General features: G+C 42.5%; 1 protein-coding gene across 7 annotated transcripts in view; it reads left to right on the forward strand.

The window, feature by feature from the left end:
- The window catches only part of LOC117141844 (kin of IRRE-like protein 2), a 223,601-nt gene that overhangs the window by 124,710 nt on the left and 85,528 nt on the right, over nt 1–13,363 (forward strand). Inside the window, exon 7 of one of the 7 annotated variants that reach the window (XM_033305516.1) lies at nt 10,337–10,461. The exons of 5 other annotated variants lie outside the window; for them this stretch is intronic. In XM_033305516.1, coding sequence (XP_033161407.1) covers nt 10,337–10,446 — 110 coding nt within the window. In that variant the 3' untranslated portion in view covers nt 10,447–10,461. Of the gene's footprint in view, nt 1–5,734; nt 5,818–10,336; nt 10,462–13,363 lie in introns of those variants that run through there. One more of the 7 variants, XM_033305517.1, reaches the window with a different exon arrangement.

Raw genomic sequence — 13,363 nt, forward strand, 5'->3', positions numbered from 1 at the left:
CTGCCAAAAAAAGGCTTACATTGGGATTTTTATTTGATTGCTCAAATGAAAGCGGAAAGCCAAATGGAAAATTGCTTTGAATCCGAGAGGAATGTTTGCCCTCGGGCCGCCAAGGAGTGGGAATAACTGGAGTATAATCATTTACATTGCTGCCCAAAATGGATTGCCATCGAGAATTGAATTATCCGCCGGGAAGGGGATCCACTCAAGGGTGTCGTCGAATTATAGTTCACTGATAACAGTTGACTGCTTAATGCAGTCGAGTGCACGTGCTTGAGTTGCATTAAATCGGCCATCGGCTATCTAATCTCGCGGAATATATTCTATGAAGCAATATATTCAAAAATTAGCCGGTATAAATATTTATGATGCACGGCAAATGTAATGCTATAAAAAACTCAGAATCTTTGTAATATTATGTATCCAATAAGGCTCAAGTTGATTGCTATACTATTTCATCTGCTTAAGGATCCCAAACTAAAACTCATTCTACGTATGGATATTCCATTAAACGGACTCCCTTTTCAAAGGGAGTAATCCGAGCCCTTTTGACTTCTGCCGTCATCTGGCCAAAAGGATTCCCAAAAATATTCAGGATGGGCGGTTTTGGGACCCTTGTAGATTACTGTTCCCATTGTAGTTTGTGTATTTATGCCAAAGATTCGTTTCGGGGTCGTGGCACGTGCATTGAACCCAGAAAATTAAAAACAGCATAAGTAATGGCACTGGCGAGGGCCCCTGAGAAATGAGGGGAAAATGAAAATTAATCGACAACGCATATGAATTTATAATAATAAAAGTAAAAAACACCGGCGAGCGAGAGCATTTTCTGCAGCTGACTATCAAATAAATTCCACACAAAAAAGCGGAAAAGAGGGCCAAGACGCCGTTTCCATTCATAATTCACAAGCATAAATTGTGCGAGGAACAGGTGGCGGGACAAGGGTTAAGGGTTACGGGCTAAGGGTTAAGGTTTGGGGGGATGCTGGCTTAGGTGGCTTGTTTTTGGCAGACGTGTGTTAGCGTGCCACGTAAATTCTGGCTAACGATGCACTTTGCACTGGCAATTCCACCTGTGCTGCCACAATCAAGTGCAATTCATTTTGGCCACGTCAGCGGGATCTGGACTGGCTACGCAGGCTCATGGAGTCCTTTCAACTTAAAGCCTCTAGGACACTTTACATTGGGCTCGAAACTATGCACCTTTCTTTCATCTCTCATTTGATGTTTGGGTTATTTTTCAGTGATGTTTTTCTGCTGGACTCCACCTAAGTAAATAATTTATTTTATAAATTCCCAAGTAGGATTAACACGGCAATATGCAGATTCGTTCAGCTCAACCCGAAAAAAAGGGTCAAGGGAAATTTGGGTCCTGTAAATGGGTCTCGTCCTTGGGTCAGTTTGTCTGCAGGATTAACAGTTTTTCCGTGCTAAGCCTACGTATATTTATATAGTTCAAATGGCTGCAACTTTTTGTATGGGCTGCTGTTGTTGCTGCCTCCTGTCAACTCAACGGGAAATTAAATTGAGTCTGTTTCCTTATAAATGGAAAAACATTTTCGGGCACTTGGCAAGACATTAGTCCAAACATGGGCAAAGTTCGCACACACACACACTCGGATTTGAACATGCAAATTTGTTTTGTCTGTTGACAATTATTGAGCAGATGACAAATGTTGCCCGAGGCATAGGAACAAATTTTTGAGACTTTCGTGCGATAAAGGGAATGTCAGGGAGTGATGGATTGACTTGCCAACTTTGGACTGGAACTTGGGTCAATGGGAGCAGTTTATATGAGCTGAAGGGTCTTTATCACAACGGTCATAGGTAATGGGAATTTTCCGATTTGGAAAAACGTGTTGGGAACCCTTATGAATGGAGTCCCATTGATAATATTGTTGTATAAGCCTAGTAAATAACACTTTACAGATCAGCATGAAGTTAAATGATTTCTAGCTTTATGCGCATTTAGATGGAACCATCAATTTGGTAGCTATTTATGCAATTCCAACACTTACGCCTAATATTCATATTAGCAAGCCAATTATCTCTATTCATTGCCAATTAATTCGAATGCTTTTGTATGCCATCGAAAAATACCGTTTTAGTAATAACTTAAATGACATTTATATTCATGTTTGTGCTGCTTACAATGAAGGCATACTTTGATGTTAAGGAACCACACGCTTCGATAAACCAAACAACAAGTGATGGGTTTCATTTCAGGCTTGCACAAACAAATGATCATTGCATCTTATGTCAGTGGAACTGCGGCAAACAGAACAGTCATGCCAACTATTATGTACATTTTACTTACACTTCCTCGTTACACGTCCTGCAACAAGGACTCACACATGTGCTAACTACCGAAACAATGTCTGCCCGCCTCTGTATGTGTGTGTGTGTGCTACTGTGAGAGTGTGTGAGTGGGGAAAAACCAGTGGCAACAACAATACCGGCGATGACGATAACGATTTGCAGTTACATGTGTTTTTCACCATTTCCCGAACGAGTCTCGATTTTGGGCTGCCTGACACATTGACAGCACTGAACGAGAGCGACGGACAAGAGAAGTTTGCTCGGCTAACAGATACCCTGTGCTCACAATATCGTTTCAAACAATTTCCTAGAAACGCAGATATTTATTCAAATTATTTTGGATTAATTCCAACCTACAGGTGATTCGAAGACGTAGTAATGAGTTCACTGTCTAGCTGGTTATCTAAAGAAACTTAGAGCTAAAACTTTTTGCTGGGAGCCCTAATGAATTACAACATATACAACCTTATGCCATAGAAGTAACGGCTGAATGAGTGAGTAAGTTAGCGATGTGAGTGAGTGGGAAAGCAAACGCTGGCAACTTTACGATAGCGTTAAATTAGACATCAACTTGGCAAAGTACACACACAGTGACACACACTTGCAGGGCCACAAACAACAACATTGATAGCTCGTCTGATGCCGTTGGCCCGGGCTCATCAAAGGCGGTATGCCAACTACACTGGAATTACAGGGTATACAAACAGCAAAAACTATTAAGTAACAGTAAGCTTTATATGTGTTACATATCCATTTCTAACAAAAACTAGTTCAATTATTAAACCTATTTTATAGCATTTTTATCTGTAAAAAGTAAGTAGTGAATAGTAGATAGCTCTTTTCTATTTGTAATAAAATTGAATTTATTAATTGCGCACCCTTTTCTCGCAGTGCATGCAGGCATGCGGCGGCACAGTGGCAGGAGCAAGCAGTTCGCAATCGCTATCGCAGCGCGTCATGTTGTTCAACGCCTTGCAGCTTGCTGCAGTCGACAACGTTGCAGCAACACACAGTGGGCGTGGCCCTCCCACGACGACGACGGGCGGCACATGTTAAAGGCCGAAGGGCGGTTGTAAAATGGGCGTCATGCGTCTGGCCACCACGCCCACCATGCTCGTTTACATGACGCAATTGCCTGGCATTCATAAGCCATTATCAGTGCCAAGTCATCGGGCAAGTCTTAGAGCAAACAATGCAGCTGCCATCCATCACCCGACTTTGGCCATAACTACTGTTCCACGGACTTTTGACTTGTGTGGCCATAGTTTGTGGTGCATAGCTATTGCTATTGCAATGGCCATCGCCACTGCTTGCACAGTCTTATCATTTCCAGGACGACACAGATCTCTCGCCAAGATGTTTGACTTGAGGCAGTTTATGGCTTTATATATCATACGGCTGGTGTTCAGATATTCCATTCCATTCCGGACCCATCAAATTGACAGCCCACGCATTCGTACAACTTCAGCGCCTGCAACAATTTCCAAATAGCTCACTGAGCAAACCGGAAATAAACGTTTAAAGTGCGATGATGGTGGTCCAGGAATGTCCTTACAAGATATGTGTTATAAAATATTTTAAATTTATTTATCCGAAGAATATGAGTCCTAAATAGGAAATAAGTGGTAAAATACTGAACATTTGAAATAGTCAAAACTTATTTAAGACCTTTACAACTGCATAACAACTTTTAGGTAAAGTATCTTAGTAGTATCTTAGCTTCTAGCTAAATCACCACATATATTTTTTATGCCATCAACAAAAGAGATAACGATAATCATATGGTATACTTTGTGGGCTGATATTTGCCTGAGACCAATTCACCCACTTATCAAATATGCCTTTTTTCGGCTAGCGTATAAATTTATATAGAAATAAACTTTGCCATGCGTCAAAGTCCCGTGAAATGTTCGGTTGAAATTCAAAATGAAATTCCCTGCCAAAATCGGGGGACGGGCGGAAAAAAGGTCCAAAAAGTGGCAACAGAAGCAGCATCAGCGAATAAAAACTTTTGGCTGTTTTTATAAATGTTTATTTAGCACAAAGGAGCGGTGGAAAAAAACGAGCGTTAGAAGTGGGCGGCCAGGGATGCGGGGCGTGGCAGAAAGGTGAATCAACAGCAACAACAATGAGTTGGCCTTTTGTTGCTGCGCGGTATTTGTCTTAAACAACGAAAGCAAAAGCGATTTCGTTGAGTCCTCTTTGCGACTGTCCCTTTTTTTTATTTTGCAGGGCGCATTGTGCTTTCAACAATAATTTTGCTACTTAGACGGATTTTTCTATTTGTGTATCAACGTTTTATTTGCTGACAGGTGTAAAATTGCTTTAGTCCCGGACTTTCGTCCTGCCATTTTACTTCAGCCAGGATCGACATTTGGCAGGACTTTTTGCTTTTTCTCCTTCTTTTTGCTTTTTCCCCTTGTTTTGTTTTATGACTTGATTTGGGGAAATGGGGGGAGTGAGCGCAGGATAATTGCCAGTCGCTGGGCAACAAAAGCGATTAGTTTAATAGTTGGCCATTAATGCGCTGCCTTCGATTTATATCTCATGGCCACATTACGCATACGCCATATTGTCTGCATGGAGAGCATTAATCAATGCGCAATGGGTAGTAGGAGCGGTAGGGGCACGCCTTCTCGCCTATTTTCCATAATAAATATTGTTGGTTGCCCTTTCCGCGTGCCATGTTCTGTGATGGCAAAAATATTTTACACATTTCTGAAGCGCCAACAACGTCAACTGCAGATGCAGAGCGAACGGCGTATCCTTCGTCCTGGTCCTGGCTCTCTCTTATTTTTCATGTGTGTATAGGGACTTCAGTGCCAACAATTTCTTCGTGTTTGCTCTTGCATGCACGTGCAATTTTTTCCCATTTCCTCTCCATATATCGAATATGTTTTGATAAATATGCACGACTTGAGTTTTTGAAGTACGACAACTACGTCTTGCGTTCTGGCTCGCCCGCCTTGATGTTTGCCCAATTTGATTGCTAAGAGTTTCGTTTCCCAGCCAAATGCAATTTCTAGCCAGACCCTCCAATGTGAAGATGTTGCCAACTTTAGCCTGTAATGACCATATCAATAAATTGCTAGCGTATCGATTTTGCAGAATCTATGTAAAAACAAAACCCAAAATTCTGTGGAATCTGTAAGGACCGTGAGTAATTGCTTGTTAGTGTTTTAAGGAGTTCCTTGCAAATATTAAACAAATTTCACTTTGTTAAGTTAACGGTGGATTTCCTTTGTGTGCCATAGACTTTATCCACTAAAGCGGCACTCACAAATTATGAACCAATAAAAGAAAGCGCATAATAAAAATAAACAGAATTATGAGCTCAGCTCAATAAGCAGCGCCAAGATGCAGCAGTCGAAGCAATTTTGACTGAAATAATAAAATTAAATTAAATTCATTTCAGATTCTCAGCCGCACAGCAAAAGAGCCAAAATCAGAAGCTAAGAGAAAGCAAAACGGCGAAGGCAGCGCGCTCAGTGTTTATTTAAAAAAATAAATTACGTTTTAAAAGCATCATAATTCAAGGAAAACATTACCAAGCAGGCAACCAGCCAGCCAGCAAGGAGCAAGAAGGATGGAGCACAGAGTCCTGCGGAGGAATCTCGTCTTCGCCTCGCTGGAAATTCATTAAGCATGTTATAAATGCTTTAAATTTATAAGTAATTGTACAGGTTTTATGCGGCTCGCAACGATTTGAACGTGTTTATCATCCCAAAACTGTGAAGGGCCGTCCCCGGTAATTTATTTAAGAGCCAAATAAACCGAGCGAAGTCCGCAGGCAACCGTTTATCGCAAGTAATTGCTGGCAAATATTTGCTTAAGTAAACCTCATTCGAAACACCCAAAATTTGAGTTGGTTTTTGCGGTTGCTGTAGTTTTTCTAATTGAAATCTTAATAGCTAATCAAAGCTCCATCATCAAAAGCTAATGTGTTCGCTTAAAATGATTTGTTGGCTTCGATGGGCGAGGGAGAAATCGAAAGTTATCCTTCACTTTTGAATGGATAATAACATGGCTTCTGCATATATTAAGCGTTTCCCCATTGGCTATTTCTTCACTCAATTTCAAATCAAAATATCAATATTTACTTGTCCAGCAACAGACGCACAAACATAAGTGTTTGTGCCTGAGTAAACTTATCTATTTGGATTTATTATAGCTGTTGTTGTTTCTGGTTAGCTATCAAACTATGTGCTTGTTTATTGGTCTCGTATTGCGACCGTAAATAATATGCCTGATTTGCATATCGGACGGCGCATTTCATTGGACAAATGTGCCTTTTCGCTTAGTGTAAAATTGACTGAAATGTAGGAAAAGGATAATACTCTTAAATGCGAAATGAAACAGCAGACAAATTGGAGAAATTGAAAATTGGAGTAGCACTGCTAAGTGATTTTTGATACGACCATTAATTAGAAACTTTCAGATAACTATCAATAATAATGAACGGGCAAATTGGAAGCATTTCTGATTAAGAAATTCACTTAGGCAACTTTCCCCCTCAATCATAAAAGTGCCGGGAAAGAGCATTTGATATATTCGCCCCTAAACTTTACCAAATTTATGTTGAAGTATTTCCTGAAACATTCCAGAAATTAATGGCGTTACTTTTAAAACCTTTTATGCACGTCAGCAGAAAAAAGGAGCCCACGCAAGGCAGAAGCTCGTAAATTTGCGAGCTATAAAAATCAATATGTTAATGGCAAAACTTGCCATGTGCTCCGCTCTATACAAATGCATATATATATGTATATATATGTGAGAGGATCCGACGAGACTGTTGAAATATAAATCCCATTGTCAACAATGGCCAGCAGCATTGACATGCGACGACGGACGACGGATGACAGTCGACAACGAACAACGGACATCGAATGAGCTGAAGAAGGATGAACATGTGCCTGGCTGGATGGGATGGGTCGATAACTGGTTAACCGGGACGAAGGACGCGACTGGAGCAAGACCGCAGAGCGAATAATAAATACAATAAGTACACATGTGGACGGACAGTCGAATTCGCCCACAGATGTGAGCACTGCACAAAACCTCATTAAAGTGTTAAATCTTTTGACAGCCCGGCGACACTGATGAAGTTGCGCCTGCCGCACTGCACAGTGGCCACCGTATGCATCAAGTGCTCCGGAGCACTTGGGCACTTGAGCACCGGGGAGGTGGACAAATTATTGACCAAGCAAACATCCAAGGCCGGCAAAAGCCTCTTTCAATCCGGAATCGAGCCAAGGACTGTCTGCGAAATTTATGCAAACTTATGCCAGGCCATCCTGTGCCCGCCCAGCCTTCAATTTAGGCGAGACACTCGGCGGCATGGAGCGTGGGCGGCACTGCTGGCGCTGGCAGAACTTGGAATCAACTCAAATTGATTTATGGATATTTTTAGCTGGCGAAACGAAACGAAGTTGTGAGGTGGAGCGGAGTGGAATGGAGTGGGATAAGTTTAAATCGTGTTGCGTGCGAAACGCAAATATCAAAAATCGACATTCGACATTCGAGGCGTGGTCGCCAGAAACCGCTCGAAAATTATAGCTTTCAGTTTGCGCGCGAATTGTAATAAATTTAGCAAACTTATATACACACTCATCCCACCGACCGCCCCTTTGGCAACTCCGCATTCGGAGTCATTTTCATAAACTTCGCCTTGCAATTGCAGTTCAGCGTCCCTGTTCGGGCGCCATTACTTGGTTTTGCGCCCCACTTGGCCAGACTGGAGTTATCCGCCAAACGAGCCGCAACTAGCAGAGGTCGTTAACAGCTGGCGCGGCTTAAGCCAACGGCCAACGGCTGCAATGCCGCGAATCCGGCGGAACGGAAAAAAAGGAAATCAAGGAGAGGTGCAAACAACCGTGGAGCATGAAGTGCCAGGGGATGTGGCGGCAGGAAGCTGCTCTGACCTCGACCATGGAATACACTGCCACGCCCCGAAGTCTCGAGGACCCGCCCGAGCGATCAAAAATATGCTAATGTTAATATGATGGTGGAAGAGCCAATGCCAGTGGATTGGAGCCAGAATGGGATAGTGGAAGGATGGTTATGGGAAAATGGGGGCAGAAGTGCTAACACTAAAATGTGTAGAATGTGGTAGCAAAAATTGGATTTATTCATGTAAATGGCAGAAATGTGATACGCTTTAATGCACAATTAACTATTATGGTAATCTATAAATTTAAATTTAAGTTCATTAATTCTGCCTGGTAAAATAATGTTAATTTGAAATAGATAAATTTATTATAAATTATCCACTTTATGTGCTGGCCTCAGTCAAATAGTAAGACTCAAGAAATCGTAATATTTAGTTTTAAAGATATCCTTCCATTTGTAATTATGCCCTTTACCCTTAACTTGATCAGGACGTTCGACCTTCAGATGGACTGAGTAATACAGAGCAGTGAAAATTGCTGCTTACCGAGCAGAAGAAGCGCCAGCCGCCTATTATCCTTTCACCGCTAATCCTAGACATCCCCAGAGCCTGTCTGAGCCGACTTAGGCATCGATGCCTCATTTTGCTGCCCGAAAAGCGACTTGGCCCGCACCGGCCACGCCCACTGCTCCTTGTTGCACTCGCTGCGAACAACATAATAATAATACCGCTGGCAAAGGGAACAGAGCCCCGGGCCAGAAGAACTCGGCCAAGTTAAGTAACCAAGAGAACTTAGCACGCAATCCGAGGCAGGCTTAAAGGTTAAGCATTATAATTTGGCTTACCTTTTTCCTCACTTTTCCTTTGCCATCGCGCGCTTGTTGTGTGCAAAGTTGCAAATAGTTGGAAAGAGTAAGAACTTGGATAAATTGAATTAAATGGAAGGCGCCTGCCGCCGAATCCTTCGGGGCATTTAAAGTGCCTACAATTTGGAGGGCCTCTAATTTATGGCCCCTCCACAGCCCGCCGAGCATTACGGCCTGGTTATTTATTGTAAACTGAGCTAAGCTGCTGGCGAATTCCGACCGAGAAACACTGTTAGATCGATAGGGCCAATCGATGGCCAGGCGATGGCTCGTATTTAATAATTCCAACATTTATGTGATGCCAACTCCGCTGTAATTGTAGCCGAAGCCCAGGCATTGAGTTTCCTTTTTTTCCAGCGGGCCGGAAAGGGAAGGGAACTGAAGATGGGGGCGTGGGATGGGAGGTCCTGTGAGTTCCGCTCGGAGCATTGGCGTGCCAAACAAAAATATTTAACACTTGTGCCATAAACTATTGTCAGGCTCGGTCTCGGTGGTCTGGGGGGGTTTCTGGATTTTATTTTTTGTTTTCCGCTCGAGGGGCGGGAATTCCTTGCTGCGGTGGCTAGCACACCACGGTGTAATGTAGGTCGTGGTTTTCTCAACCGCTGCTGTGGCGGTATGTAAAATAATTTATATAATAGTGTGCAGGATTAAGCCGAATATAAAGATGCTTATTTGCAATTACGTGTAAGCTTACGCCTGAATTGTTTGTCGCGGCTTAAGTCAACGTTTGCTGAATGTGTGTGTACTGGCAGCCATATTTGCGGATTTCTCGAACCTTTCTGTTTAACAACTGCATTAAATTGTAATTATGTTTGTTGTGCAACAGCAAAAAAAAAACGCAGCAGCACATTGAATAAATCTGCAATCTGCACAATTTTGCATTGATTTGTCCAAAAAGATCCCAGGGGAAGGAGGGAAAGTCGAGAGCGTGAGGGGAAATTAAAAGTGAGTGCCAGCGCATTGCAAATGCAAACTACTGAAATTAATTCATTTGCTATAAAATATTTTGGTCTTATTTATTCGCGCTTTCGAGTAGTGTGAATGTGGGTGCACAAATATTGACACACATGCGATTTAATTTCAATATAAGTGAACATATATCTTAATGACTGAATATGAACTTGGACGATAAGGGGAGATGCAAAAGCAGTGCAGGGTGGCCTCTTCTGTGACTTCTTGTGAATATATGAATTCGGCGATATGATTTATTCACTTTGATCTGCTGAAAGCATTTTTAAAATATCTACCTACATCATTTCAGCTTCCATTGGTAACCGGATCCGGTTGATCACCCTGTTCAATGCTGATTCATTTTTTATGGACTCTTCGTACCTTTGTGCCACTCAATCTCTGCATGCATGCAAACCATAAACGCAGCTGGATAAAATTTCTGTATGTTTGTAATTATTTTGTCATTCTGCAAATAGTGCAATGGAATTGGTAATATAGTTCACGCACTTCTACCCTAGGATACTCAGTAAAAAAATATTTATGCATACGACTTCAGCTCTCCTTAACTTAATCAATAAATTTTCATTTATGATTTCATACAAACATACTTTTGACTGACATATATGGTCATTTCAGCAGTCGCATACCTTCTGGTGAATTCATTATACCCAGTGCGACGCTTGCCAATTGAGTACACAGCAAATTTATCCATCCATAAATATTTTCGCAGTTTTTTTTCAGTTGTTGTCGCTGTCAAATATGTTTGCAATTGTGTAAATCGTTCGTCGTGTTTGTTGAGCACAAAGGAAAGGCAAACAATTTTTAATGGCGGCGTGATAAGCTCTTGGCAAACAAAAGTACAAAAAACGCCAATAACAAGTAACATAAAAATAATGAAAAAAGTGGCTTTACACGATTGCAGCCTTAACTGTTTCTATATGTTCTGTATGTTACTTTATTGTTATTATATAGTGAACTGTTAAAAAAATAAATAATTAAGCAAGCAAGTTTGTCTTATTTTTTAAATTAATTCACATTTTATTTCAATGAAAATGCTTAAGTGTAACCATATAACTTCACTTACTTGTTTTTCCCCCAAAATCTGCTTGAATTTATTTACCCAACTTACCCAAAAATAAGTGAAGAGCAAATATTTCAACTGGAACTTGCAGTAAACAAGTGCTCGTTGGAGTTACCGAAGTTTCACTGTGGCTCGGGCAGAAAAGAGGCTCCCCGAGGACCAACCAAAAAAGGACAATGAGTCGTGGGCGTTGAGTGCGAGTTCAGACAGAGATTTCCACTTTCCACTGCAGTGGCCTCAAGCAGCTGCCAAGTGTGCTCCGTCTCTGTCGCGCCCCCATGTGCCTTCTCTTTCTTCGCTGGTGGATTTGTGTCTGGCAGGCGTGCTCATTACGTAATTAATTATACGCCATGTTGTGCAGCCTATGGCCAAAAAGTGGCAGTGCGACTAAAACCGCAAACATAATGAGATAATCTCTGTACAAATAGCGCATATGCAGGGCCACTAGTGTCCTCCATTCCCCAGCTACGCCCCTTCTGCCGCCGCCTTCTTCTTCCCGGTTCTGTCTCTTATCCTGACCCGGAAAAAAAGAAGGCCGGCATACGATGCGAACTTTTGGCTTTAATGGCACTATGTGCTGTTTTTAATTAGCGGCGAAGGGTCGAGACGAGTGTGAAAAGAGCCGAAGAACAAGGAGCAACCGAAGCGGCAGCAGGAGCAACTGCAAATGCAACACTTTATATGCATTTTTCTTTTAATTCCCATTTTTATGCCAGTGCGACGACGACTGCGAGAGGGCCGGAAATTTAGGTTGGCATTTCTTGCGGCGCTTTCTCTGCCTTCCCCGCTTTCTCCGCACGGATGTGTGTTTGCATGTGCGCATTGTGTCAGTGTGTGCGCGGGCATATAACTCGTAATTAGAGTGGAAAAAAACACGCAATTACCATTATGTACGCCGAATTTCGTTTTACGATTCCGGCCAACTGCACTAAAAGCGCAAAACAGTCAAGGAACAAAACGGCCGCCAGCAACGAAATCAGCATTCCACACTGTCTCTTAGCTGACCTCAATTTATTTTTAAATCCAAGTCGTTTAGCTTAAAACATGCGCCAGAGATTTCCAGCTTGCCCCAAACCAAGTGGCAAGTGGCAAGTGCATCTGCAACTGCCACTGCCACCGAATGAATCCGTCCGGCTATTTCACTTGCCATTTTCCCGGATTCACCCTCAGTGTGTCCTTGAGGTCTTTTCGCAATGGTAGGGGGTGGGGATGGGCGTGGCCGGTTATATTTGATTCGGCCTTAAGGCTGGAAAAGCGATTAAGAGAGTGACTCCGACCCGGTGAATTTAATCATAGGTGCCGCAAAAAGCACTGCATTTGATTGCATTCATTATATTTTACAGTGGACGTGCTTGTGTATCGTAGTTCTGAATTCTGGGCTAAAACAATGAGTTTTAATTTTTCCTCGTTAATTAAATTTACCAAACAAATATTTTCCCATTTAAGCTAGCTTTTGGAAAACACTGTGCCTTTTAGTACGACTGAAACTGTTTCGTATTATCATGGAAATTGCTTCAAGTGATTCAATTTACAATTCCATCTTTCTCAGTTTTACTACAACAATCTCAGCCAAGTCAAGTGCTTTTTCCCCCTCAGCTTTCGTTTCCTATCTCTCTTGGCCAGAAAGCTTAACTATTTCTTTATTTGCCAACATTTATCCATCACTTGTCTGCAGAGTCTCGCCCATAGTTTATGGTTTGTTGATGGATTCCGGCGCTGCCCTGCTTGGCAATCGGATTGTCAAGACCCCGGACTAGTGGCCACTCGCAGCTACAAATCCGTATGACTCTCGGTGGCTCAAGGTCAAGCTGTGAGCGACATTTATGTAACTCGCGGCCCCATCGCCTCCCACTGCGACCCCACATCCCAGCATACCAAGCACCAAACGGATATTCATCTCACATTCCAGTTGCCCCACATGCTTAACTATTCAGCACATGGTTTCGGGGTTTCTTGTGTTTTGGTTTTTGGCCATTTTGGTTATACGCAAAACGACTGGCCTCTTAGCCATCCGCTCCCGGCAGCACCCAGCCTTCCAGTCCATAAAAGTGTCTCCATTTCCATGGCATATCCTTTTCGGCACCACTCGGCCACCAAATCCACCGCAAACTATCTTCTGGTCGCATGCTGTGCAATAAAAGTGTCCCAACTGGCCGCAGACACTTGAACGGCAGTCCATGTCCTAATGCTATAAAAAAGGGCCAGCCAGATGCGCTAAAATCTATGAGAATGGATGCTCGAGTGTTGTCACACTGC

This window comes from Drosophila mauritiana, chromosome 3L (genome assembly GCF_004382145.1).
Source record: "Drosophila mauritiana strain mau12 chromosome 3L, ASM438214v1, whole genome shotgun sequence".
Lineage (NCBI taxonomy): Eukaryota > Metazoa > Arthropoda > Insecta > Diptera > Drosophilidae > Drosophila > Drosophila mauritiana.